This window comes from Aptenodytes patagonicus, chromosome 5 (genome assembly GCF_965638725.1).
Source record: "Aptenodytes patagonicus chromosome 5, bAptPat1.pri.cur, whole genome shotgun sequence".
Taxonomy (NCBI): Eukaryota; Metazoa; Chordata; class Aves; order Sphenisciformes; family Spheniscidae; genus Aptenodytes; species Aptenodytes patagonicus.
In genome coordinates this window covers 38,557,538-38,585,287 of record NC_134953.1, presented here as the reverse complement: position 1 = coordinate 38,585,287, position 27,750 = coordinate 38,557,538, and the positions used below count along the sequence as shown (strand labels likewise).

The following is a 27,750-nucleotide window of genomic DNA, read 5'->3' as shown; positions in this document are numbered from 1 at the left end:
AAGGTGCTCAGCGAGGGAGGCCGGCTATAGGCTTTTCATTTGGCTGGGAGAGGAATCTGCTTATTTTTTTCCAAGGGTGTAATTAGGGCTGGCTGGGCGCACCCCCTCATTACCTGCGCTGGGGAGGAATGCTCTCTAATTATAACATTTGCCTGCCGCCAGGCTGGGGATCTGCTAACCTGTTTGGGATGCCACTGTGAAATGCTGTCCTAGTGTCTGTCTGTCCCTGGTGTCCCCTGTCCTGGGCTGGGTGGGCTCCAGGAGGAGCTGGAGGTGATGGGATGGAGGGATGGGGCTCGCTCGTGGCTGGATTTACCCCGGGGGATGATGCCAAGTTTGGCAGGAAGGGATGCAAAGGGACCGTAAAACTCCTGGGAAAGGGCAATCAATGGAGGAAAATGAGCTGGTTTGTCAGGCAGAGATGCTTTGGGAAAAACGTTAAGTGGTTCTTTCCAAATGTAGTTATTAATAAAAGATTGGTGACAATAGAGAGGCTCTATTGTGTTGCATAGAGGGAGACAAGGGGGTTTGCAGCGTGTCAGTCTGTCCGTGCTGCCCCTGAGTCCTCTGCTCCATATGGGGGGGGAGGGGGTCCCCAAACTCAGCCCATACAACCAGGCTTGCAGGTGCTTTCCGGGCTGGTGGGAGCGGGAGGGGTGGGCTCCGCTTTTTGGGGGGGTGGAGAGGAAAACCCTATAAATGCACAACCCCAAGGTAGAGCAACACCTTCTGCAGACCCCAGCACACCACTGGTGGCGAGGGTTGAACACGGCAACATGTTGAGTGCTGTGTTTTTGTGGTCCTGCCTTTGCTGAGTTACCATTGCGTGTGCTTGGGGGAGGTGTCAGATGCCACAGAGATGGGCACCCCATGAGCACATCAATGGCTGGATATTCCCTGTGGCTTTTTGACCTCAAAACCCAGCCTTGCTCCAGGCTGGAGATGAGGTGCTGGGTACTGGTGTTTCTCCTTTCCCCGCCTCCCCCAGCTATCCCATGCTCAGTTTTTGGCCTCCTGAGGCTGGCTCTGTGGGCAGCTCAGGTCCATCTCATCCTGTCCTCTTGGTCCTCCCACAGAGAGAGATGTTAACGAGCGCTGTGCTGAGTTAATGAGGCTGGGGGGTTACATCAGCAAGCTGCAAGCAAGGACTCGGAGGTGATGGCAGCCCTCGGGACGGCAGTGCTGAGGGCCCGTTACATCCCCTGCATCTCATTTTCATCAGCGCTTCACAGCTCGCGTCTCAGCCCACTTTAAACAAATCAGAGGGTTTTGAAGGCACAAAATTTTGCAGGCTCTGTGCAAGGAGGCAGCAGGGACAGAGCTGGGGAGGAAGCTTCACTCAGTGCAAGTGGCTTCAAATCTTCCAAACCCATCCTCAGCGACACCCTTTGTTTTGGGGCATCAGATGCATCCCTGGAGAAGGGGTTTTGGGCCATGGCTTTGCACGGCACTGCTCTGCCTCATGGAGACTTTGCCTTTGAAGCTGCTATGATCTGCGGGCACCTCCTTGGTGATGGGGCTTCGTGTTGGGAGACCACACCGGTGTGCGAGAGGCTGAATTTGTGCAATGCGGAGCAGAGCAAAGAGGAGAAGGGGATGCTTGGGGAAGAGAGGATGATGCTTTGGGGAAAGAGGATTGTCAGGGTGCTTTTAGGAGGAAAAGCTTAGCTATGTTTTACTGCTGGACCCAAAATTATCCCAGGAGGGCAGTCTGCAATGGGAAGCTCTTGGGAACTGGGCAGCCCCAGACCGGTGATGCTGGCTCCCTCTGAGTTCCGGGATGGACTGAAATGTGGTGGGATGAGGACTGCATCCCATGTGATGACCCTCTCTTGGGTGGGGATGCCTCCGCATCCCTCTAGGGCTTGCAGCGGAGATGTCCTCGGTTTGGTGGGCATCCTGGCATGGGAGTGAGCCATGCCATGGTTCTGGCACCACAATTTGCTGGAGCTTAAATGGCAACAATTCCTAAATGAGTCTGTTCATACGTTTCCCCTGGAAACAATAGGAGGGGACTTGGGGTGGGGGGAGAGCCCCGCTCCAGCCTTTAAGACACCTCCTCGGGCCATGGCCAGAGCATCCCTGCCAGCTCAGCCTCTGGAGCTGGGGGGCGGGTTGGGAAGGCAGGCGGCTCTCCTCCTCCAGTGCTGGAGATAAGCTGTCATATTTTTTTTCATTTCTACAGGAGGATTTCTACCCACCCGGCAGGCGGGAATGGGTAGAAATGGGTTTAACTGTTGCCTCTCAGGCCTTCACATGAAATAGCGCTCGCCCTGAGACAGACATGAATGGGGGGAGATGGAGGCAGAAGGGGTTAAGCGCCCACCGCCACTGAGATTTGGTGGAGAAGCCCAGGCATCCCAGCTTCGATGCCACTAATGTTCCTGTAATCTTGCAAATATTTGGAGGGATAACAATTGCAGGAGAGAGGATTTTAACGCTTTCCTGTGGAGGTTTGTTCTGCCATTGCTGTGAGGGGAATTGCTTTCTGGACTCGTCATCCCTTGTGCCATGTGTTTTGGGTGATGGAGGGGGGGTTAATGCTTGACCCTGGCTCAGGTGCTGCTCCCGGTGCAGGCTGGTGGTGTTGGTTGGTTGGGGTCATCGATCTTCAACCGAATTGCAAATGCTAGCTGCAAACATCTGCAAGTCACCCCCCAGGGAACAGATGCTGCAGATAATCCAGCTCAACCCCATCAGATTAAAATGTGCGATGAGGGACGGGGGAGAGGAGGCTGGAGAGGAAAGAAGTCGTCGGTACCTATTCCCCTCCTCCCTTTTCCGTCTCACTGCTCCTTCCATGCTCATCCTTGGGGCTTCAGGGTTTGGTCCCGCAGGTGGAGCCCAGAGCTGCCTGCTCCTTGCCTCTCTTCCCCAAATACAGATACAGTACTGAAGTCAGTGCTCCAGCCTGGCCTGTAGCACGTCTTGCCGCAGCACCTGACCGCGTGCCCCGAATAGTGGAAGACTGTGGGATGCTGACAGCCTGGGACTTCCAAAAAAAACCCCAAAAGGGAGCTGAGAAGCAGGCACCCACCTCCAGTGGGAAGGAGGGAAGCTGGCAGATGGGAACCCCCTGTAGATGTCTGCCAGGGAGATGATTACAGTCACTCTCAAATATTTATTAGTTTGTCGCTGCTGGGAGTTTTATTGCTTGTCTGATTGCAGTACTGGAAATCCCAGCTGTGCAGGGCTCCTTCTCTGGCTTATCATGCAAAAGTGTTGCTCTTGCACATGCTGCTCCTGCAGTCAATGGGCCAAATTGTCACCTCAGGTGGGATCAGAGCAGTGTTGGGCAAAGCAGAAGTGGCCTCCGTGCACGTGGGGATTAAACCATCCTTTCCCAAGGGTGATGCTTATGGCCAGCTCCTTGCAAGCACCCATGTGAACCCTCCTGCTGACAAGGTCTTCACTGGTACTAAAACCGTCTAAATGTCCCAGTGCATACCCCCAACCTGAGGTTGGCTGTCCAGCCTGGAGAAGCCAGAGACCTGCTTCTTGCAACATTTCTTATATATTATATATATAATGCAGCCATAATATAATAATAATAGTATTATGCAAGACCATTGCAGGGGAAGGTTGTCCTAGCAGAGGATACCCTCTCCTGCCTTTATGGGGCCATTTATCAATGTCCTTATTACACTGGAGCGGACCAAAACCTTTCCCCAACCTCTCCATCCTCTGCTCTTTTAATCTTGGCACCGACAGCACCTTGTCCTTGCTGTGCTGGAGCTATTTGCCCCCCTGTCCTATGGGGGAAGGACAGCATGGAGGTGATGGTGCTGCACCACCGAGAAGGTGCTTTTCTTTTTTGTATTTTGCAGTTGCTGCTGGATAATCAGGGCAGCCAGGAGCAGCACTCGTTCATCCTCATGGCATGAGTGGGTGTGCTTTCCCCCCCACTGACTGTACATGGATTTTTTGGGGGGCCCCCCATGAGCCTTAGCAGAGCGAGAGGTTTCCCATGCGGCGGGTGGCCGGGCATCAGGAGGGGGGATGAAAGGCCGGGTTGATAGCTTATGATAAATGTGCCCAGCATGGTTCTCCTCCCTTTTCTCATCCAAAGTCCCCGTTGTTCCTCTGCCTTAATTCTTCCCCAGTGCATTTAAATACCAGCGGCTGTATTGTGCTGGAGCCAAATGCCCTGCCCAGCTGCAAATGCTTTTCTTCGGCTGTGTGGGGCTGGTTTCTGGATGGAGAAATCAACCTCCCCCTTGCTTTGCTCCTGTCCATGAGCAGGCAGGAGCCTGGGGGAACCGTGGGGTTGGGGCTCTACGGCTCCTAGCTTTAAAAGTTCGGGTTTTGGGGGTTCAAACCTTAAACTGAGCAGGTTTTTATTGCCACCGAAAGCAGATTCTGGATCTGGCCGAGGCTGGGGAGATCATCCTGTTCCACCACCCTCATCCCCAAACTCACTGTGCCCCCTTGGAGAAGAAACCTGAAGCGTTGAGCTTGAGACCCCCAGCACAGATTTGGGCAGACCCTCTCTAGGGGCAGAGGGCTGGATGGGACCCATCAATGGGGGGGTCAGCGGGTTTTCAGTACTGCTGGTAGAGTTTCAGCCCTGAACCCTGTGCTGGGGTACTGAGATGGCTCCCACTGCAGCCCAGAGCATCACCCATCCCACTGCAGATGATCATGGGCGAGTCACAAATCTGCAACTTTCATCCCCATCGGGCCATGACTTGTCCCCTCCTCGCTCCCAGTCCCTCTCGGATGACCTAAAGTCTCGTTTAGCATCACCAAAGTGGTGGTGGGGTGGGAGAAAACGTCTTTGGTGTTGGCTGCCAGAGGGGGACCTCTCCTTGTCCACAGTTTTGGATCAGGGGACGTGTGCACTTCGGGGTGTCACCTTGCCAAGAGGCAAGCTCCAAAGAGGAAGGTCCTTCCGAAAATCACCTTCTTTGGGGATGTCAGGTCCTCCCGGGTCACCCTTACAGTGCCGGGCGGGCTGCAGGACTCCTTGCCTGCATCCTGGGGTGTTACACCTGGCGTGGGGAGAAAACAAAAAAAACAGGAAGAAAGAAAAGAAAAAAAAAAGCTGAAGAAAAACTTAATGGGGAGCTTCATACCCGCGTTACAGGCAGGGATAATATATCTTGGAGTAGTTATTGTCTCTGCCACTGCCCTCTGCGGTACCTGGGAGACACTGGCACTGGCCTGGGGCAGGGCTGGCAGTGGAGGGGGGCTCCACTCTGCCAAGAGACTAATGGGCTTCGAGTGTTTACATTCCTTATAGCAAACCTGCCTTCTAAACCAGCCTGCTCTTAGAGCTGTAAAACAAAGCCCGGGAGCCATCCTTGCCCTGGGATGGGTGGCGAGTGAGCCCCCTGGGCATCGTGCCAGCGGTTTTTGGAGGATGCTCGGCAACTCACGCGCTACCTGCGCCCTTTCCTGGCTGCCGAGCTCAGGTCCCACTCTGCAGGCTGCACGCTGCAGGGATGCGGAGAGCGTCATTTCAGAGAGGTTTTTACATGAGCCTGTGAGTGAAGTTTTGTTGGCTGTCTCCGTTGCCAGTTGGATTATCTCCTGCCAGGCCCCTTTGCCAGGGAATTTAGGTTTGTGGCATCGAAGCAGTTTAAATTAAAAAAAAAAAACAACCACCACCCACCCCCAACAAAACAACAACTCAGTGGATGCAAAATTGAATAGTAAGTTAGAAAAGAAAAAAAGCTATATTTGCTGCTCTGATACAGGTAAGAGGCTGCTCAGCAGGAGAGGGGAGCAGGACCAGTGGCCTGATGCAGGCACAGGGAGAAGTGTGGGACAGTTGACGGTGGGGGGCTTGCACCTCCTCACGCCCCTGTCCCCCTGCCTGCGGCGGGGCGCTGGGAAAATTACAGGTCTGCAAATGAGATGGGGGAGGAAGTGGCCAGCGGTGGAGAGGTGGGGAAGAGCCAGCCAGAGAGAGAGAAATTAGCCCGGAGTTTAATTCATTGTTTCCAAAAGAGCAGTTAATGGATTATGACAAATGTCCTACCGCTCTCCCTTAGTGCTGTGTTAAATGGAAATGGAAAGTCAATTTTTGTAAATGGATTTTAAACGACTGACCTCGTGTATTTTTTTTTCCCTCACTGATTTTTGCTCAGGAGGCAGCTTGGTCATCTTGTTTTCTTGACGCATCTGATTATTTTTTTCTTCTTCTTCTCCTTACATCTCAGGATTCTCTGATCCTCTCTGTGCAGCGCTGCTCCTTGCCAAGGGTGATGAAGGGAGTGGGCTTCTTTCTTCCTTGCTAGCTCCGGAGATGTTATCACGGGGCTGGGGATATTTACTGTTTTCCTGCAGTGCCTGGAGTTGAGAATCACAGCTCTCGCTGGAGGAAGAGAGGAGGAGGAGGAAAAGCTCATAACTCTTTTAGGTGTAAAAAAAAAAAAAACAAAGCCTCGTGGTGTGACCTGACTCCTAGCGAGCTGCCCAGAAACAACAGGTTAAGCAGTAGCACCCCAGTGCGTGTATGTATTTTATCAGTCCTGCAATATTTGGGTTTGATCATTATGGGCAAAATGGTTGGAAACAGGTTTCCTGTGTTGGATGCTGCATATGCTCCTCGGTGTCAGTCACAGCATGTTCTCAAGACGGTGCTGGGCATGAGCCACCATGAGGCTACTGCTACTCATGGGTCTCAGGGGTTATGTCCCTGGGTGAGCCCTAAGGTGCTTACCCCTTTTCAAGACTTTTCTTGGCCTGGCCTGACCAGATGTGACCTCTTCTCCTGGTTATTTTTGCAATGAACTTGGTTTTGAGAGCAAACAAGCAGGAAGATGGAGATCACCAGGGCACTGACCCCCTCTGGTTTCTGGAGCGGGATAGTGTGAATTGTGATTGCATTTTTGGGTGATGTTCTCTGGAGGTGGCTGGGCTGGAAGCGATCGCTCACCTGCAGTGGGCAGATGGCTGGTCCCTGTGGGCTGTGCTGGCAGGGGCTGCTGGTGCCCCCCCCCCAGCCCTTGCTGAGATCTGAGCGCCGGTGGGGGGTGGGATCCCAAACACGGCTCCAGCAAAGAGCAGAATGTGTGTGATTTGTGCCGTGGTCATGGTCAGCGTTCCCAGCACAAGCCCTGCCGGTGTTTTGCTCAGAGCACGCTCACGCATTCCTCAGGGCTGTCAGAAGGGAAGCTTGGGAGGGGGACACACCAGCCCCTCTGCTTTCACACTCATGCAGGGAGCCCTGCAGAAAGAGGTGGTGTGGAGGTGAATGCCAGGGGGGAGGTAGGGTGGCATCCCATCTCATCCCATCCCCATCTGCATGCCTCAGTCCCCAATGTCAGAGGCATTTCTGCAAGTGTCTGCTTCTCCAGAGCCTCTCTGTGTCCCCGTCACCATCCCGGGACTTGGGTTTGTTTTTCTTTTTTTCCTGGTGGTCTCTTCTAGCGAGATCACCCAGGCTTTGGTGTCGGCCAGGACTCGGAGTATGGATGGGAGGGCTGGTACCCAGGTGAAAGCAGCCTGGGTGGGATGCGCCCCGCAGCAGCAGCTCTCTAGCTAGCAGAGATTTGCTTTTCTTTTTTTTGGGAGCCTCCAGCCCTCTTTTGCTTTTTTGAGCATCCTTAGCAGGGGCTGCTGGTGATGTCACCATGTGTTGGGCAGTCCTGGAAAGGAAAGGGAGGGATTAAGCGGTGTAGGCAGGAGTTGTGTCCCCGCTGGCACGGGACTAACGGCACCTCCCGACCCTCTTGCTCCCCTGGCAGGGCTGGAGTACAGTGATGTGCTGCCCGACTCCTTCCCCTCGGCCCCGGCGGAGACCCTCCCTCACTTTCTGCTGGAGCCGCAGGACGCCTACATCGTGAAGAACAAGCCTGTGGAGCTCGTCTGCCGCGCCAACCCTGCCACCCAGATCTACTTCAAGTGCAACGGGGAGTGGGTCAACCAGAACGACCACGTCACCAAGGAGAGCCTGGACGAGGTCACTGGTGAGCGAACTCACCCTGGCATCCCCCTGCCTGCCCTTCCCCTCTCTTCTTTCCAGGTGCTTCTGCCCTTTTCTCTTGCACAGCCGCGCTGGAGATGATTCTCCTCCAGGTAGACCAATGGGTCTCTTTGTTTCATTTTTATCATTCCCAGGTGACTGCAATTTCATGAGGTCACTTTTGTATGTTTCCCACCTCCTTGGTCCATGCACAGCTTCTCTCTCTTTCTGTATCATCGGTGAATTTTAGTAGAGGACCTGTCCCCTTCCAGACCATTGATGAAGGCATGATGATGGTATTGGTCACCACATCCCACAGAAGCTTGGGGAAGTGAGCCTGCATGCTTGCATGCTTACCCTTTTGCAGGATTTGGGGTTGTTAAATGGGATTTGAAAGGCAGCACATTTAAAACTGATTAAAAAAAAGAAACGCCTTCCTACAAAACGCCTAATCAACACATAGGAGTCATTGCCATGAGGGGTGGCAAAGGCCAGCAGCTTACCCAGGTTTGCAAAGGGATTAGATATTTAATGGGTAATGAGAACATTTGCAGGTAGGATTTGAAATGCCTTTTAATGGCAGATGAGCTCTCCCCTGCCTCAGAGGACAAGTCAGCCTCTGGCTGCCTGAAATGGGGGGCACAAAGGTGGTTTAGGCGTCTTAGGGGGTGTCTTATTCCCTGGGACTGGGCTCTGCAGAGCTGCTTGCCCTGTGCTTTGAAACGTCCTGGCATGAGAACAAGGTGTGGGGGTTTGATATATCATGTAATCAAGTAGATTTGCTAAAATGAGGATGCTTTAGCTCAGCTCCCATCTTTTCTGCACCAATTTTGGTACTCGTGGCCTGATCAGGAGGGGAGGCAAATGATCATGTTTCTTATGTAAGATCTGTTCTCTGCAAATCCCTGAGCCTGCGGCATCCCTATTTTTTTCCCCAGCCTTGTCCTTCCCCAGCATCTCCTCAGCATCATCCAGTGCTAGCCGTAAGCCCGTCCTTGCTTGGGTGCATCTCTGAACCTGTTCTGCAAAGAGGAGATCATTTCTTTTCCCTGTGGCTTTTTGAGCCTTTCCTCCTAAAGCTGCTTCATCTGTTCCTGGGGTGTTTTTCTTCCAGACGATCTCTTTGTGAAGGATGGTCAAAAATGCACGGGAAGGCTGTCCCCTTGCTTCTCTGGAGGCTGTCGGGAGCACTGGCAACGCCGTTTCTCTTTTTCAGGGTGCATCTCCACCTCCCAGCTCTTGCGGAGGCCAGATTTGAAACCCTCACCGCTCTAGGGCTAAGTCAGGGCTGATTAGTGACCGAGCAGCCTTCATCGAGGGGTTATTAATTTATTTATAACATGTGGCTGTGCTGGGTCAAGCCAAAGGTTCGTGCGCCCCACGTGCGGCAGTGGTGGGTACATAGAGGAAGAGCATTGAACCGGGACAAGGATGGAGTGATGGACCCCGCTCTGTTACCCTCCCAGCTTCCTGCAGTCTGTGATTAGGGACTCCCTGGTCCAGCGGCGATATCTTAGCAGTGTGGTCCAGCCCCGCATGGATTCTTCCCCTGTTAATGTGTCTAAATGCTGTTAGGACTTATTTCTCCTCCGGGTTGCCCCAGCATCCTGTAGCAGGGAGTTTCATGGCTTAGCGATGTGCAGCGTGGAAAAAGCACTATATTTCTGGCCGCACTGCTTGATCCACCTCCTGGGTGAATACCCCTTACCAAATAACCTGCCTTATGCAACTCTTGAGCAAAACAGGCTGGAGAAAACATAGCAGAAAGGGAGCAGAAAGGCTGTGCAGCAGGAGCTTACCCTGTTTTAGGGGGTACTCATCCCGTAGGGGGGACTCATTTGCTTTGGGCCAGCATCTCCCTCTCAGATCCCAGTCTGCAGATGCAGAACATGTACCAGCAATTTGGGGAAGAAACAGTGCACGCCTTCTTCACGCAGGCTTCAAGGATGCTCTTGCTGCTATCAGTGAACAAACCGATAATACCTTCGGTACGGAGGTGATACCGTGCATGTAAAACTCTGCCGGTGTGGGCATATCTGCCCAGCAGCTACCCTGAGAAAGGGAGCTGGAACCAAAGTGGTTTGCTGTGCTAAAAAGTCTGCATTTGCAGCGCCTGCTGTTCGTAGGGAAAGCTACTGCAAAGGACACAGGGGAGAGCTGGCCACGAAGCGATGGGTTAACACAGTTAGGTGTTTGTGGCTTTTTAAGTATCCTTAAGCTTGGGAGAATAGACCTTTAAAAAAGAAAAAGCAACTTTTAAGATGACGTGTCTTGAATGAGCTGGGCTCGGTAATGCTCTGACTGCGTCTGATCCGAAACATTTCATGCGGAAGAAAGCAAAAATAGGCCAAGTCAGAGAGGATAATTCAGCTAGACGAAAGGGGACGGTCGGTAAGAGCAGCTGTGTTTGGATGCCGGTAAGCCATTTAAGTAGTCACTCCTGTGAGCTGTAAGCTCAGCCTACAATTTTGGGTAGGCTTTGCTTTCAGGGGTTACAGAGATAGCAGGGCATTTGCAGGATGCTCCCCACCTTTCCAGGGCTGCTCAACCCACCCCACCAGGGCTTTCCAGAGAGACGAGATGGTTTTGAGTCATCTCAGTCCTGGGTCCTTCTGAGAGCCCTGATTTTTCCAAAAGTGCTTGGCCCAAATGCCTTTTCTTTTTTGTTTTTTTTCCCCCTTAATAGTGGCAAAATAAATTGTATTTCCTTGGTGCGCGTTTGTCAGCTATTCCACAGGAAGGTGGCAGAGAGACAGTAATTGCTCCTCGCAGCACTGGGAGCGAGCTAACAAAATTACAGCTGGGGAGTACGTGGCTCTCTATTGCCATGAACTTGAGGCCTTTTTATAAATAGAAGCTGCAAAAAAAGGGCAGGTATTGCTGAAAATAAGGAAAAGTAAGCCCCGAGTCCCTTCCGCCCTTGGCGATGGGAACGCCGTGTGGGGTTGATGCTTCAGGCGAGCCGAAGCAGCTTTCCAGCCACTCTTCCCCAAGCCTGTAGCGCTGCATGGGGTTGTTGTGGCCGAAGTGCAGGACCCGGCACTTGGCCTTGTTGAACCTCATACAGTTGGCCTCGGCCCATCGATCCAGCCTGTCCAGGTCCCTCTGCAGAGCCTGCCTACCCTCGAGCAGATCAACACTCCCGCCCAACTTGGTGTCATCTGCAAACTTACTGAGGGTGCACTCAATCCCCTCATCCAGATCATTGATAAAGATATTAAACAGAACTGGCCCCAATACTGAGCCCTGGGGAACACCACTTGTGACCGGCCACCAACTGGATTTCACTCCATTCACCACAACTCTTTGGGCCCGGCCATTCAGCCAGTCTTTCACCCAGCGAAGATTTCCTTAAGATCTTTTATTTGTCTTGTTATATTTGTATTTAAACGGCAGCTGACAGAGATGGTTTCTCCCCACAGCAAAGCCTTCGAGGCATCCTTCAAACCTGGCGGGTGGGAAGGGGTCTGGGCAGGGGGGCAGGGATGGGGACATCGGTGCTGGGGGAGAGGGCTGGCGGAGGAGAGTGATGCCTCTTGAAATGGTCAAGAGGTCCTGGTCCTGCCTAGCTGGACAGGGGAAAAATGAAAAAGACTCCTCCACATGAGCCATTGCCCTGGCTTCGGCTTCAAGTCACCCTCCGGAGGCAACAGTCTGTGATTTGCAGAGGTGCCAAACCTGGATGCCTCTGACATGCCTCCAACCCACTGCCTCTGCCCTCGAGCTTTGTGCATCCAGCAGCCCTCCTCCTGGGTGCTGCCTTAGTTTCCCTCCTCCTGGGTGCTACTGCCAAGCTGAATGCTGTCCCTCTGTCCCCTTCCAGGGATGCTGGTGCGGGAGGTGCAGATCGAGGTCTCCCGGCAGCAGGTGGAAGAGCTCTTCGGCTTAGAAGATTACTGGTGCCAGTGCGTGGCCTGGAGCTCCGCAGGCACCACGAAGAGCCGCAGGGCATATGTCCGCATAGCATGTAAGTGCCCGGTACATGTAGTGCTTGCTCAGGCACGACCACTCCGGCAGTGCTCCCTGTCCCTCTGCAAGAGCTGTGTTCACCTGCTTGCACTGCCTTGGTTCTTGTTTTGTTTAAATGAATGCTTCTCCCACTTTCTTTTCCACTTTGAGGGCCCTAAAAGGTTTCCAGAGGGTACAATCCACCGATTTAGAAATCGTTTGCAAAGCCTGAGGTGTGACCCTGGGTCCCAGGCTAAAAAAGCAGTGTTGTCAAGCCAGGTGTGTGCTGCTTCTGGCAGCAACACCAGCTGAAATAGCGGCCAGGCTGTTCATTCACGGCTTCCCACGACCCCCGAGACACGGTGGGTGCAGCTGAGTGGGGTTGGCTGTGTCTAAAAGTTGGCTTCCTGTTGAAAGCAGTGCTTTTTGATCAGTTGGAGGTGACCCATCCTTGCTGGATGGCCCTGGTCTTAGCTCCCCATCCCAGCTCTGGCTTTGCATCTGAGCAGGCGTTGTCCCGACCTGCCTGGGCGAGAGGCCGTGGCACTAGCTGGGTTAATACCGCATTGCCCATCAGTGTGCTCAGCTCTTCCTGGTGCTTCATTATCGTTAATAACCCAATGGTTAGCACCTTGCATGCTTTGCCTGAATCAGCGACTCCGTGTCCCTGGAGTCCCTGCTGTCATATGTCACTTCTCTAAGCTGCTGTTTGTGGGTGTCAGCCTGATTAAGGGCGAGTTAATCAGGCTGTTACCTGGCTGAATTTGCTCTTTTAGCAAATGAGATGGCAAAGCTATAGGAGAACAACCAGGCTTCCCTAGTCGTAAACAGATTTTGCTATTAGAGGGCTAATAATCCAGCATGTTATCCAAAACGCAGGGGGCTGGTGAATCAGCTATGCTGCTGAAGGATTTCATCTGAATGGGGAAAATGTTATGAGGCACAGGGCTGGCTGCTGAGGGAGCCCTTTTGTCCGGCCCCAGCCAGGGTTTGGTGTTTCTTGGAGCCGAGCAGATGGGATGAACCGAGGGTTCACTGCCCTGCACAAGCGGGAGCCGCAGCTGTAGAGGGCTGGGTGCTGTAGCAGAGGATTGCAGCACCACCTAGTGATGCTTCTGCTCCTTTGAAGGCTCTGGAGCGGGACCCTGCCGTGTCCCCCACATCTCTGGGGGCTGTGCTGGGCTTCTCCCTTCTCACCCTTCCCCAAAGCACTGGCCAGCCCCTTGGTGAGTGAGTCTGGCTTTTCAGCAGCAGCCGTTCCCCATTTCGGCACTGGAGTGCAATGTCTGGGTTTCCAGCGAGTCTGGGGATGTGGCTCAGCCAGGACCAACTGGGGCAGAGCTGAGCAACAACCCCCTGTAGCCCTGAAATTTGGGCATTCACTTTGGCGCCAATGTGGGAGCCAAGCTGTTCTGCAAATCTTGTTTTTTCCCCCTTCAATAGAGAAGGGTCCTGGTGTAGAGAGCCCAGAAGGGGAAAGAAACGGTGGTTAAGCTGAGGTTTAGCCCCAAAAGTAAAAGACAGGAGGGGGTATAAGCTTGCAAGTGCATGAAGGAGGAAAGGCATTGTCCTCGAGCACCACGTGCTGTCCCAAATCCATCCTGGAAAGATGCTTCTTTGCCTCCTTTCTCCCAGGACATGTTTTGTTCCAGCTGTGTTACACCAGAGTGATATCCCTATTCGTGGGCTCCTGGTGATGAGGCGATGCTCTCTCCCCCCCAGGGTTTTGTGGGTTGCCCTGTTTCCTCAGCAGGCTGGTAACCCCTGGGTTTTCCTTCCCCTGCCCCAGACCTGCGGAAGAACTTCGACCAGGAGCCACTGGGCAAGGAGGTCCCGCTGGAGCATGAGGTCCTGCTGCAGTGCCGTCCACCCGAGGGGGTGCCGCAGGCAGAGGTGAGCAGCTTGGCAGCGCAAGGAAATGCCCGGTGGCGTGTCCCCTTCCAGCAGTCTGCAGCCACGGCCGGGGAGAGACAGGGCACGTCCTTGCAGATGGCTTGCGGCTGCGATGGATGGCCTCACACCGAGACCGTCAGCTTTCATTATTCAGCAGAATTGTTTATTTTGGGCAGTGGATCTTTATTCTGACATCTAATAACACATGTAACCTCAGCACCTGCTCAACCCACCTCTCCCATGCTTCCTGATGTGCCGTTAACCCGTTAGAGGGAAGATCTAACAAGGAAGCACCCAATGACTTGTCTGAAGGGGAGCAGTCACAAGCAAGAGCCAAGGGCTGGGAAAGTCAATCCAGATGATTGATGCATTTCCCTAGCACAGTAGTGGTGCTTTCTCTGCCCACAGCTTCATCAGCCCCCAGGAGCTGAGCGTTGGTGGCAGCCACAGTGCCCCATCCTTGGCCAAAACAACAGTAACGTGCCCCGGTCAGGCCTGGTTTGGCCCAGCTTTTAAGGAGAAATCAATACAGTCAGAGGCAAGGTTGGCCAGCCAATGGTTGTGGTGCTGAGGACATCGGTGATCTCGGTGATGAAGATGGGAAGAGTTTCGGGGCAGGTCATAGGCTGGTCGGGGGGGGGTTGCTCTCCATCAGGGCTGGTGAATTCAGGCCCTCTTACCTGACGTTTGTCCTTGCTCGTGCCTGCACCCATGCTCGGTGCCAGTATCAATTCATGCCCTTCCCAAACAGCCTAGTTAAGCAGTTGAGTCCTGGCTTAGTTTTGGGGCCCTTGGAGACCCTCGTGGTGGGGAGCACATGGGATGGGCATTTCCACCAAAACCCATGACGTGCTTTTCCTGGGTGAGTGTTCAGTTCTTGTTCAGCTTAATCACCGTCCTTACTCATCCCTTCCTTTGCATTGCCAGGTGGAGTGGCTGAGGAATGAGGATGTCATCGATCCCACCCAGGACACTAACTTCCTGATCACCATTGATCACAACCTCATCATCAAGCAGGCCCGGCTCTTGGACACCGCTAATTACACCTGCATGGCCAAGAACATTGTGGCCAAGCGCCGGAGCACCACAGCCGCCGTCATCGTCTATGGTACTAGCCCTTACTCTTGGGGAGGGGGCCTTTGCTGCTGGCCACGTCTCCAAGCCAAGCGGAAATACGAGCACTTTCTGGGAGTGGTAGGAGTGAACCCCACCAGGGCATTGCATTAAATTAGGTGTAATACCCAATGTCTGCAAAACAGGAACCTCTACTGGCTTGCACAGGCTATTAGGAGAGGTTATTAGGTGTAGGTATTTGCAAGCCTTCTCGGCTGGGTACAAAGGTGGGTGAAGGTTGAACCCAGCCAGATTGCTTTGACTCTCAAAGCAGCTGAAAAGCTGCATTTGGCTGAACTTTGCTATGAAACCAAAGATCTGCTGAGGCCAGATGCAAAAATATTTGCAAAGTGGAAAAAGAACCAAAGCAGGCTTGAGCATCTTGTGCATGGGGTGTGCAACGCGAGAATGAGTCTCGTGATTTGCTTTTCATGAGGGTGAGCTGTTCCAGGGTGTCACAGAAGATGTAAGGACAGAGGACCTGGTGAACCATAGGCTTAGCTCCAGTCCCTGCTGAAATGGGCTCCGTTGACATGTTAACACTGTCCGTCTCCTCTTGCAGTGAACGGTGGCTGGTCCACCTGGTCTGAGTGGTCTCCTTGCAACAACCGCTGTGGCCGGGGCTGGCAGAAGCGCACCCGGACGTGCACCAACCCTGCGCCGCTGAATGGCGGCTCCTTCTGCGATGGGCAGCCTTTCCAGAAGATCACCTGCACCACCCTCTGTCCAGGTAAGGCAGGTTCAGAAACCTTGTCCACACTGCCTGTCTCCCAGGTTGCATGGTCCAACTGTGCTCCTGGTGCTCCCCAAGGAGACAGGGGCTCAGGAGACCAGTCTGAAGCATCTTTCAGTCTGCCAAGACCTGAAAGAGCTGAAGATGTCTGCAGAGAAACAACTTAGCCTCCCCAGATAGCATCAGGGCTGGGTTTGCTGGGATAACACACCCAAAGGTCTCTGGAAGCCCTGAGATGGGCATGGGCACCTTTCTGCTGCCAGAGACATCCTGGCACTGGGGAACGAGCCCCAGTGCTGTGCCAAGGGGTGTACCGACGTGCCTGTGTTTGGTGGCCCACAGTGGATGGCGCATGGACAGAGTGGAGCAAGTGGTCAGCGTGCAGCACTGAATGCACCCACTGGCGCAGCCGCGAGTGCGCCGCCCCAGCCCCCCGCAATGGTGGCAAGGACTGCAGTGGCGTGCTGCTCGACTCCAAAAACTGCACCGACGGGCTCTGCCTGCAGAGTGAGTATGCGGGCAGGCGGGCAGGGACCGGTGCCATAGACGATGCTGAGTGTGGTGGTCCAGCGCTTGGCCACGCTGTTGTTGGCCGTGCTTCCAAGTTGACAGGGCAGACAGCAGCGCCACTGGCACCTGATTTTTAAATTGTGTCTTTAACAAGGTTTTTTTAACCAGACTCACCCTTTCCAAAGCTAGTTCTCACCCGGTGGAAGGAAAGGTTTGGGGGATTTTTGGTGGGATCTAAATGTCCCACCAAGCCTTCTGAAACGGCACTAGGTTTGGGGTCCCTGCTGAAGTAAGGCTGGTTGTGGTTAGTGGGGGCAAGCCAGGGGGCTTCTCAGCCCCACCATGAAAACACCTGACCTGGGGTCATTGCTCAGTAGGAGCCCTGGAGCTACCAGCAGCTATTAAAAAAACCAATAATAATAATAATAATGGTGCTGCTACACTGTAAGTGGGCACACTGAAGGCTGAGCAGCCGATGCTGCCACCTGCTGCTGTGTGACACCACTGTCCCTTTTAATGCTGCCATGGCCAGAAATGCCCAAAGACCTGTTAGCTGGGGGTGGGCTGCCGGGGATGCACACCCCAGGGTGTCCTGGTTTTGGCTGGGATAGAGTTCATTTTCTTCCTAGCAGCTGGTACAGTGCTGTGTTTTGGATTTAGTATGAGAATAATGTTGATAACACACTGACGTTTTAGTTGCTGCTAAGTGGTGCTTACACTAGTTGGGGACTTTTCAGCTTCCCATGCTCTACTGACTGAGAAGGCTGCAGGTGCACAAGAATCTGGGAGGGGGCACAGCCAGGACAGCTGACCCAAACTGGCCAAAGGGACATTCCATACCATGTGATGTCATGCTCAGTACATAAACTGGGGGAAAGCTGGCCGGGGGGGCCGCTGCTCGGGGACTGGCTGGGCATCGGTCAGCGGGTGGTGAGCAATTGCATTGTGCATCACTTGCTTTGTAAATTCTTTTATCATCGTCATTATTATTATTATTATTATTATTATTATTATTATTTTCCCTTCCTTTTCTGTCCTATTAAACGTCTTTATCTCAACCACGAATCTTACTTCCCCTCCCCCAATTCTCTCCCCCATCCCACTGTAGGGGGGGGAAGTGAGTGAACTGCTGTGTGGTTTTTAGCTGCCTGCCGGGTTAAACCATGACACAGGGTCTGGCCGGGCATGGGGATGTCCTTGTCACTGCACTTCTGCCCAACTTTCTGCATGCCCCGGGAAACGATGCTACTCTCCCATCCCACACACACTGCAGCTCTTTGTGCCCCCCGGGCTGCCTTGCCCCATACCCTGCCTTTTGTTTCATCTCATTCCTGTCTCACCATCGCCACCTTCACCTTTTGTTTTCTAACTTTGTTTTTCCTAACAGATAAAAGAGTTCTAAGCGAACCCAAAAGCCACCGTAAGTGCTCATTTCATGGCCATTTTGTTTCTTTGCGAGGCATTGCTTTCGTTTTGTTCTGTTGCATCCATGGTAGGGCTTCTTGGCAGCTGGGGAAGGACAGGGTGGGAAGAGGGAGCAACTAAAGCCCACCCCAAAACCCCTGTGTACATTAAATCACGTGCTCTGCTTGAAGGTATAAATACAACCTGCTTTTGCACCCCTGCTCCTGTCCCCCTTATGCTGCCTGCAGTTCTTGGGTGCACGAATGATGCAGCCGGTGTCATGCCACCAAAGCTACTCCAGGCATCGTCACCCCCGCCACAAGGACTCCCTTCCTTGAGTTGGGGGTTCCGGGGCGCATCAGGGTTCCTGTTTCTGGCATCCAGAGGGACGAGATGACACCTCCCAGAAGTGGCATAGTCCTAGTATGGTTGAGATCACCGGGCTTCGGACAGGGCTTCACTCAAGCATGAAACCATAGAAACCAAGAGGTGTGAGCAAGCATGGAGGGAGGAAGGAGAGAAGGATGGGCTGAGCGTGCTCAGCTCCTGCTGCTGGAGGCTTTACCATGCTCTGCCTTCCCTCATCATCCATCTCCTTTCTGGCCAAATATATCCAAGCTATACCAGGCACTTAAAGATCGAGAGCCTTGTGGCAGGGGAAGGGAAGATGGGGAAGCTGAGGGGTGTCTATATAGATACAGTGACGCTCGATCTTTCCAGATGGATGCATAGCTCAGGTACATATATATGAGATGCATGGATAGGCGTTACATTTACTCCTCAGGGGTGTCTTTGTTAGGATGTGAGGGTTGATAGCTTCATGAATCTGAGCTATATAAACCTAACGTTTCTGGGATTCTAGGTGCTCAGGTAAAGTTTGCACGAGCCATGGCAAAGTGCCCTCCAAAGGTTTGAGGGGTTCGCCCCCATCTCATTCTCTGGTATCACTCTGACTTCTGGACTGCTCTTAGAAAACACCCTCCGTCCTCCTGCCACAGCCTTTCCAGCAGGCCCAGTACACATCTTCCCCTTTGTGCCTATGTCCCGAGTCAATGGTGGGATTGGGGAGCACCGGTGGGTCTTGATGTGCACTTCTGGTGCTCCTTTTTTCACCTCCATTTCTTTAATCCCTCCCAGTGCTGGAGGCCACAGGTGATGTGGCCCTGTACGCCGGGCTGGTGGTGGCCATTTTTGTCTTCATCGTGATCCTCATGGCTGTGGGGGTGGTGGTATACCGGAGGAGATGCCGGGATTTCGACACGGACATCACAGACTCATCAGCCGCTCTGACCGGAGGCTTCCACCCCGTCAACTTCAAGACCTCCCGGCACGGTAAGAGCTATAGCCCATGCAGGTCCTGCTCACTGGCTCAAGCCCAGGCAGAGAGTCTGGCTGCAAATCACAGAAACAAGTAGGGGGTGAGTCCCTGATGAACCCCCAGCCCCAATTTTCTAGGGGAATATGCTGATTTTTGAAGGCTGAGGGCTCCATGGAGGTGGTCAGGTGTTGATGGTGGGAGTCAGGGCAAAGCATCTGCAAAGCAGATGCGGTGGGAGTTTACCGTAGGACGCTGCTCTTCGCTTAGTCATGATGCTGAGCAGTTCCTTTGCAAGTGCCTGGTGGAAGGCAGATGGATGTAGCCCAGCACTGTACCTGTTGTACCTCCTGTGCACTCTCCATCCCTTGCTGGGCGAGGAGGGTTTTTCACAGGCATCTCTTCCAGTCAAGCAGTGCTTTTACGTCCCCTTGTTTCCACTGCTGTCTTCATGCGATCCGTGTTTCCTCCTCCCGCAGACAACCCTCAGCTGCTGCACCCCTCGATGCAGCCGGACCTGACGGCCAGTGCAGGGGTGTACCGTGGCCCCATGTACGCCCTGCAGGACTCCTCCGACAAGATCCCCATGACTAACTCCCCCTTGCTCGACCCCCTCCCCAACCTCAAGATCAAGGTGTACAACTCCTCCACCACCTCCTCCTCACCGGGGCTCCACGACGGGACGGACCTGCTCGGGGGGGTCCCCGCCACTGGCACCTACCCGGGGGACACCACCAGGGACGGCCACTTTGCGAACATGCGGAGCAAAGCCCTGGGCTCCCAGCATCTCCTCAGCTTGCCCCGGGAGCATGGCAACAGCGCCAGTGGCACGTTTGGCTACCTGGGGGGAAGGCTCACCATCCCGGGCACCGGTAAGCCCCGGACTGGGGACCAGGGTGCGATTGGCTGCTGAATGATCAAGGATCATTCTCTTGTCCCAGCAGACTTGCCTGCCACGAGCAGCCGTTTGCTATCCCAAAGCTGGCTCAGGGGAGAAAGGCAGCAAGCCATTCCCAAGCCAGGCTTCTCAGGCTGGAGGTCACAGCCTCCTAGGACTTTCCTGGCCCACCCTGCCATCGATCCAGGGCCAGTGCCTTGCAAAAAGATCCAACCTGTGGTTTTGCTTCCTAATGCAGTTGCCTGGCTTCTCCCTGCAAGCGGTGCAGCGGAGGAACATCGGGAGATGTTTCTCCTGGGGTGCTCCAAGCTGCCCTAGCTCACTGCTGTCCTTCTGCTCGCCGGCCAGGGTGGAGGGCTGGTTTCTCCTTGGTCATTTCTCCCTTGTTTCGTGACTAACGCCTGTGTGTGCTGTGCTAGGGGTGAGCCTGCTGGTGCCCCATGGGGCCATCCCCCAGGGGAAGTTCTACGAGATGTACCTGGTCCTCAACAAGGCAGAGAGTGCCCTGTAAGTCACACCGCGCCGCCCACGCTTCTGCTCTTTGTTGGCCGCCGTGAGGCTTTCTTTCCAACCAGTGTCCCCTCTCCCCTTCCCAGCCTGCCCTCCGAAGGCACGCAGACAGTGCTGAGCCCGGTGGTGACCTGCGGACCCACCGGCTTGCTCCTGTGCCGCCCTGTCGTCCTGACCATTCCCCACTGTGCTGATGTTGGCTCCTCGGATTGGATTTACCAGCTGAAAACACAGTCCCACCAGGGAAACTGGGAGGTAAGGTGGGAACCCAGCCCCTGCAGCCAGTGAAGACCATGAGCGTTGTGGGACATAGTCCCCTACCAAATCGCCCCCGGACGACAGGCCGACCCCCAGCCTTGATTTCCCATCTCTCCCTGTAGGAAGTTGTGACCCTGGATGAGGAGACCCTCAACACACCCTGCTACTGCCAGCTGGAGGCCAAGTCCTGCCATGTTTTGCTAGACCGGCTCGGCACCTACGTCTTTGTGGGAGAGTCCTACTCCAGGTCAGCGATCAAGAGGCTCCAGCTGGCAATCTTTGCCCCCACCGTTTGCACCTCCCTGGAGTACAGCCTCAAGGTCTACTGCTTGGAGGACACGCCAGATGCTCTGAAGGTAACATTGCCTTGCGATGCCAGCGTGGGGCTGCCCCTACTTCCCAAAGCTGTTTGCACTGGTGGCGAGATGCTGCTGGGTCCCTCTCAGGATGGCCTGGCCCCAGGGAGCAGACAGCCTGATGCAACTGCCTGCAAAGTGACCACAGTAAAATAATAAGCGTGTTTACTGCTTTCCCCGTCCTTCCTCACCTTCTCTGAAGGAAACAATGAGGGTGTTGCTTAGCTTGTACTCTGGGCCCCCTTTCTGCAGACATTACAAAAGAGGTTTTGCTGCTGACAGGTGGGTTTTCTCTCTCTTACGCAGAAAACACTTGCTGCTGTGATTTGCCTCGGTTTTCTATAGATCCTGTTATTCCTGCATGGAAACGCGTCTCTCCCTTCCTTGGGAGTGTTTATGGCATTGATAGTATCGAGTGCAGCATGAGGAGCTCAAGTTTTGATGCTTTGGCTGCCTGGACCACCGGTGCAGTGGCTATAATTCCCTGTGACTTGTCCTGTGGCGTCAGGATTGCTGTAGTGCCTCTAGGTGGAGATGTAGGCAGCGCTCTGGCTCCTGGATTGCATTTTTCTCCTAAGAGCTGCTAGTGTAATAGTGGGATGGTGTTAAAAACAGATAGGATGGCACTCTTGAAGAGAGTGCCTGACCTTTGTGTTGGACCTTTGCATTGTCTGAGGAGTACAGAGGCATGTACAGATGCTCACATGTTATAAAATTCAATTTGTAGGTGGGGCTGGTGTGTGAGATGAGTTGGCAAGTTCTTGGAGAGCAGCTGTCGGGGTGGCAAAGGCTGCTCTCCTGGGGAGGACTCCCCACGGGCTTGTTGCTGCTGCCAGCTCCTCTTGGCAGGAACATGCCTGGCTTTGGGTATGGAGAGGGGAGAGGAGCAACCCCTGCTCGTCTCTTGGGTCTCACGCTGCCTGTCCTGCTGCCTGCAGGAGGTGCTGGAGCTGGAGCGGACGCTGGGCGGGTACCTTCTGGAGGAGCCCAAGCCCCTGCCCTTCAAGGACAGCTACCACAACCTGCGTCTCTCCATCCACGACATCCCCCACGCGCTGTGGAGGAGCAAGCTGCTGGCCAAGTACCAGGTGAGGGGCCAAGGCAGGGGCAGCCAGGGTCCCAGACTGGGGACACCATCTTCAGCCAGGCACCACGGGGTTGAGTGTCCTCGTCTTGTCTTGTCTCTAGAGTTGTCGCCCAAAGGGATGGAGGAGGAAGGGGGACCGGTTTTCATGTGGTCTTTCCTGGTGGGATGCTCTCTGTGGGGTCCCTCTGTCCCATCTCATCCTCATGGGGTGGCCAGAGGAGGTGGGATCTCCCAGGGGAGCTGCTAGAGACTTCGCTAAGCCTGTGCTTTGGTGGTCCACAGGAAATCCCCTTCTATCACATCTGGAGCGGCAGCCAGCGAGCCCTGCACTGCACCTTCACGCTGGAGAGGTACAGCCAAGCCTCCACCGAGCTCACCTGCAAGATCTGCGTCCGGCAGGTGGAAGGGGAAGGGCAGATCTTCCAGCTCCACATCACACTGGGAGAGGTGAGCAGTGAGGAGGTGGGGGGACAGCAAGGGGACATGCTCAGGAGCCGCTCCGTGCTGCAACATCTCGCCCCATCCTTCCCCTTGCAGCACACCAGCTCCTTTGACACCCTCCGCTCCCACCACAGCGGTGCCACCACCACCACCACCCAGCTGGGACCCTACGCCTTCAAAATCCCCCTTTCCATCCGGCAGAAGATCTGCAACAGCCTAGATGCCCCCAACTCCAGGGGAAATGACTGGAGACTTCTCGCCCAGAAGCTTTCCATGGACCGGTGGGTCTCCCTATGCTTTGCTTTCCCCTCCTGTGCCCTGGGCAAGGGGCCTTTGCTCCTCTCCCTCCCTGCTGCAGTGCATCCAGCTAGGTTATGTCCAGCTATATAGGTACATCCATAAATAAGGATATAGCTACACATAGTTATACCCATCTATATTGATGCATCCATCTGTGCCACGGTCCTGGGTCTCTTGTCACTTTGAACTGGCCCTTACTTATCTGGGTCTGTGCTTGGGCTGTTCCTGTCTGGGTTCACCTCCAAGGACTGAAGGAGGGGAGGGTAATTTCAGCAAAACAAAGCTTGCATTGCTTTTGTGTGAATGCCTGTATCAAAAATTGAAGACGGTGTCTCAAGGGCTTTGGCATTTGCATTGTGACATTTCTCTCAGGGTTCACATTGCAAACAGGTTTGCTGCTCCGGTATCTTCCGTCCCTCCATCCCCAAAGGGCACCATGCCAACCTGGACCTCCTCTCTGCTTCTCCTTTGCAGGTATCTGAACTACTTTGCCACCAAAGCCAGCCCCACCGGGGTGCTCCTGGACTTATGGGAAGCCGAGCACCAAGATGACGGCGATCTCAACACCCTGGCCAGTGCCTTAGAAGAGATGGGCAAGAGCGAGATGCTGGTGGTCATGGCCACGGAGGGGGATTGCTGATGATGCTCCCTGTGGCTGGCGGGCCGGGAGGACGAAACGGAGGGCAACAGGGGGGACCCTTCCCTGACGGCGGGGGGAGGCACATCCATCTCCGGGCAGCGGCTGAGCAAGGAAGGGCTGAGGCTGTCGCTTCTCCCTCCCTCTCCGCATCACTGTCTGCCTTAGAGACCCATCCTCAGCGTCGACAAGCAACTCAAGTGTTACGCAGCATTCCTCTTCCTCCTCCTCCTCCCGGCCGTCCCTGGGTGGCGCTCGTGGCATGGGGAGGAATTAGGGCTTCTTGAGTCGGGATGGGGGCTTTCCTTCTCCTTCTTCGTTTGGGTTCCCCTCCTCCTCCTTTAATAGCATTTCTGCGTTGAAGAGACAAGTACAATCTAGGCAAAAGGCTTACTTCTGTCAAAAGCTTCAGACAGCTTAATAAGGCAAATAAGAAAGAAAAAAGGAAAAAAAAAGTTTCTTAGGAAACGCAAATAATTTATTATCCAGATCTTTGGATGAGTCCTTTTTAAAAAAAAAAAAAAGAAAAAAAAGACAGATTTATAAATCTTTTTGTGTGTGTGAGAGCAAGAGCGTTGCTGTGGTCGGGGTGGCAGAGAGACAGATGTCAATGAACACACTTTTGTAGGGAAAAGCGTGTGATCCAAGTTGAGCAAAACGTGTTTACATGTCCTGGGACCCCCAGGGAGTCCGTAGGGTGAAGTGCCTCTACGCCCCTCTGGTTCAGGGCCAGCTGAGACCCTCCCCAAGATTTTTTCCTTGCAAACTCCCCTTTCCCCGGCAGCAGTGCCCGGCAGAGCGAGGGGTCCCCCTCCACCTGCAAGGAGGGATGAGGGATGCTGCCCTATGTTTAGGGTTCGGGGGGGAGTATGTCCAGATATGGGTATTTTTAATGAATTCTTCCCTGGCATCATTTGGGGGAGCTTTTTAGGATGACTACGCCTTCATTTACATAACTTCAGTACAAACCAAAGAATTCAGTCCTGGGGTCAGAGGGAGGTGATGAGCAGCTTGGGGAGGGGTCCAGGGAGAGCAGAGGGCTGGCGGGCCAAGATGCGGCCCCTTGCAAACGGCGTCGGTCTCAGGTCCGTGCGCTCGCACCCAGTTTTTGATGCAGTATTTCAGCAGGGATCCAGGGAGGGAGACCTCAGTTTGTCGAAGTTGCAAGCCAGGCTGAGCATTTTCACGCGAGGGGGTTTCCATCCTCTCATTGCAGCTCCTTTTTTGACCTGTAATAGAGTTTTTATAATGATGGAGAAGTTGTGGGATGAACGGAAAGTCATCAAGGAGTAGGCAGGAACGAGGTTCCTCACAAAGATAATGGTGTCTCAATGAAGGGTAAAAATTTAGATTGCCTGCAGATAGAAATAGTTACTCAGCAAGTGCTATATCTTAGAAATTTGTCTGTTTTTTAAAAAAAAAAAGGAAGGGGATGGTAGGCTCAGGATTAAACTAGATCACATGGCAAGACTGTGGATTCTCCATCAGTGAAAGTATTAAGAGCAGAGTCGAGAGCAGGTCCTGCTTCGGGCTGCGATGCATGGTGTCCTGCTGGCTGCAAAGCCCTGGACCAGTGTCTTGGGGTGCCTGCAGCATCCTGCAGTATCCTGCAGCATGCTGGGGACCAGAGCAAACTCGGGGAGCCCTGCCGTGAGCAAGAGCATCGCCTTCACAGGACGGCTCAGGGGGAGTTTTCAGTATTGCTTGGACTCGGGTTTGATTCCTCTTGGCAGTTCCTGAAGCAGTGATTGAACGCATAGAGCCGCTCACTCCCTATTGTCTTTCGGGGGTTTCTGGGGTTCATTTCTTGCTGGGTTTTCAAGGCTGTGGGAGAAAGGGGCCTTTTTTTGTTTGTGTTGGGTGTGAAGACTTCTGCTGGGTGAACTCCTGTGTCGGGTAGGAAGGGTTTTATCTGTCCTTTAGGTTGCATTTGAGCATCCGATTTCTGAGACCCCATCTCTGAGCTGAGGGGGAATAAGCAAATTTGGAAAGAAGTGAAGAATTGGTGGATCAAACTGGCTGCTGGCATTTTATAGGGCTCCTTTCTCAGTGCTGCAGTGCTCTCTGTGAGATGAGATGCTCTTCTTTCGGGTCGTGTCTGAATCTCTCTCGCTGTCATTCTCGCTGTGTCTGGCTCACGGATCACTTTGCGCTGGTGTGCGCGCCTGTCCGTCCATCCGTCCGTCCCGCCCACGGGCACCTCTGCCTCCATCCCCATCTGTTTGTCTTCCCCTTCCTTTCGGCGGGCAGCGGCCACCTGGATTTGCCAACGTGCATGTTTGGGGGGGTTCTCCCCATTTTTCAGACCAGGGAACCTGCATCAAGAGCGGGGTGGGGAGGAGGCAGGGTTTGCCCCCCACCCCAGTCCTCTGAGCACCTGAGCCCATCTCCCATGGGTGCCAGCTCCTGGGAGCCCAACGTGCCTCCCTCCGTGACTGGGGGTTTCTCCAGCCGGGCATTTCGGCAAAGGCAAACCCACAGTCCGTGTCATGCTGGCAGTGTCCGTCTCTTGCTCCGCAATCTGTTTCCATATTTATACGTCCAGGGGATGGGCCTGGTGGCATCCTCTAAAACTGCATCTGTTTATTCTGTAAACTGAAGAACTGTAAATAAAGTTTAGCATTCCTATTGTAACAAATTAATTTTTATGCAATAAATTATATTTCCTAGTCTAATAAAAAAAAAAAAGAAACAATCTGCTCACTCCTCTCATGTTTATCACTCACCAGTTCCTGCTGGGTTTAGCATCTGCAGGGATTCAGGTCCAGCTCAAGCAGCGGCAGCAGCAGGGCATCCCCGTCAGCATCCCTCCGACCTGTTTTTGGGTCGGATGCTGCAGGAATGCCAGCGCCAGCAGCGGGAGGATGTTGCTGTCAGAGTCCCTAATGGAGGTAAGCTGCAAAGATTGATTTATGGTTTGTTTTGGACTCATGTGGATGATTACAGTGCAGGAGAGGAGCGCTACAACTGTGGCTCTGTGGGCTAAGCCACCGTCTAAAGCAGTTCATTTCCTTCCCCGAGGGATATCTGCCAGCCCTGCAGAAAGCAATGCCTCTTCCAGCAAGGACCAGGACATGGGTGCCTAATCTGGGGGCGGGAATGGAGCACAGAGCTGCAAACCGCGACTCGGGCATCCCTGTTCTCCAACCCCTGCCTTGCTTCCCTGCCTCCTCACCTTGCCCCATCCCTCACTTTGGGACCACCTCCGCCACGCTGCTCCCCTGCTTCGGTCCCATCGCTCTGGCTCTGCCAGAGCAAGCAAAGCCAGAAGGGTTTGCAGGGCAAGGTGAGGGTCCCACTGCCCCTGCCCACCCTGCCTGGGCCACTCACCTCGCCCAGCTCATGGGGACAAGGTGCGACCAGGAGATGGCAATGTTGTCCCTGCTCTGGGCAGGCGTGAGGATTCTGTGACCAGTGAAAGAAATGGGGAAAAAATTGCTGCCCTGTCACTGCAGCAATTATAACATAGCCATGCAAAGATGCAAAACCCTCCCAGCTGGACTTTCCAGCTCTAAGTACGATGCCGAGGCACATACCTTCTCAGAAGTTATAACCTTTTATTCTCTTTGCATATTAACTCCTTTAACCTCAGTCTCCCAAGTTGTTTTCACTGGGCACCTTTAGCACTAACCTGTCTTTCCAAGGGTCCAAATCTGTGGATAGCTTTGACCAACTGGTGGCTGATTTCATCTGATGTTCTCCTTTTGAAATACTCAGCTCGCTCATTCCCCTTAAAATTAAGCTGGCCCAAATCTTCTCTGTAGTTGATATATTGAATTCAGTCCCCATGACAGGTTCAAAAGTGACTGCCGTGCCATCGCTAAGCATTGCCAGAGTTATTCTGCCGGAGAGAGGACACCCGGAAGCACCGGAGCAGCCCACGTCAGGGTCTCTGACTTTTCTATTGCGTGTTTAGGAAATGTCTTTTGGGCCAGTCCTGCTGGATTTTACAATTCACTTACTGTGAGCAGCTCCGTACAGCAACAAGCTGTACCGAGGGGTGGGGGGAGCTGCTCTGTAAGTCTCAGTTAACAAATTTCAATCTCTTAACCATTACTTACACGCTCTTTGCTCCGTTACGCCTCCAGCACGGTGAGAGCAAGCAGTGCAATGGGATGCCCGGTATTCCTTTGGGATAACCATGAAACCCTCTCTGCTCCAGCACAGCTCGCCTTGCTTTCAAACTAGTGTTGGCCCTCTATGTGGGGTTGGGATAGAGGGGAAGCAGCCCGAATCCCGCTTTGAGCATAGACGTGTCCCTAAAATCTGCCCTGAGCTCATGTGGGGGTCTGCATTGTGTAGAGTCTCTTGAGTGTGGGTAATACTGACTCGAGGGGCTGTCACGGCTTTGGTTAAGCGTGGACTGGCTTTGTTTCCCCTGCTCAGCTGTCATGGTCCCTTGTGCTGATGTGATCTGAGGCTTTTCTCCAGCAGT

At 53.7% G+C, this 27,750-nt stretch overlaps 1 protein-coding gene across 1 annotated transcript in view; it reads left to right on the top strand.

Annotated features, from left to right (window-relative positions):
* The window catches only part of UNC5B (unc-5 netrin receptor B), a 56,822-nt gene extending 30,818 nt beyond the window's left edge, over positions 1 to 26,004 (top strand). Inside the window, exons 2-17 of the mRNA XM_076338027.1 lie at positions 7,695 to 7,916; positions 11,736 to 11,879; positions 13,650 to 13,753; positions 14,681 to 14,861; positions 15,429 to 15,596; positions 15,942 to 16,106; positions 17,497 to 17,529; positions 18,651 to 18,845; positions 19,308 to 19,700; positions 20,146 to 20,233; positions 20,323 to 20,491; positions 20,617 to 20,850; positions 21,789 to 21,938; positions 22,220 to 22,384; positions 22,475 to 22,659; positions 23,153 to 26,004. Of these exons, the coding sequence (XP_076194142.1) occupies positions 7,695 to 7,916; positions 11,736 to 11,879; positions 13,650 to 13,753; positions 14,681 to 14,861; positions 15,429 to 15,596; positions 15,942 to 16,106; positions 17,497 to 17,529; positions 18,651 to 18,845; positions 19,308 to 19,700; positions 20,146 to 20,233; positions 20,323 to 20,491; positions 20,617 to 20,850; positions 21,789 to 21,938; positions 22,220 to 22,384; positions 22,475 to 22,659; positions 23,153 to 23,318 (2,762 nt within the window). The 3' untranslated portion in view covers positions 23,319 to 26,004. The remainder of the gene's footprint in view (positions 1 to 7,694; positions 7,917 to 11,735; positions 11,880 to 13,649; positions 13,754 to 14,680; positions 14,862 to 15,428; positions 15,597 to 15,941; positions 16,107 to 17,496; positions 17,530 to 18,650; positions 18,846 to 19,307; positions 19,701 to 20,145; positions 20,234 to 20,322; positions 20,492 to 20,616; positions 20,851 to 21,788; positions 21,939 to 22,219; positions 22,385 to 22,474; positions 22,660 to 23,152) is intronic.
* The last annotated feature ends 1,746 nt before the right edge of the window (positions 26,005 to 27,750 follow it).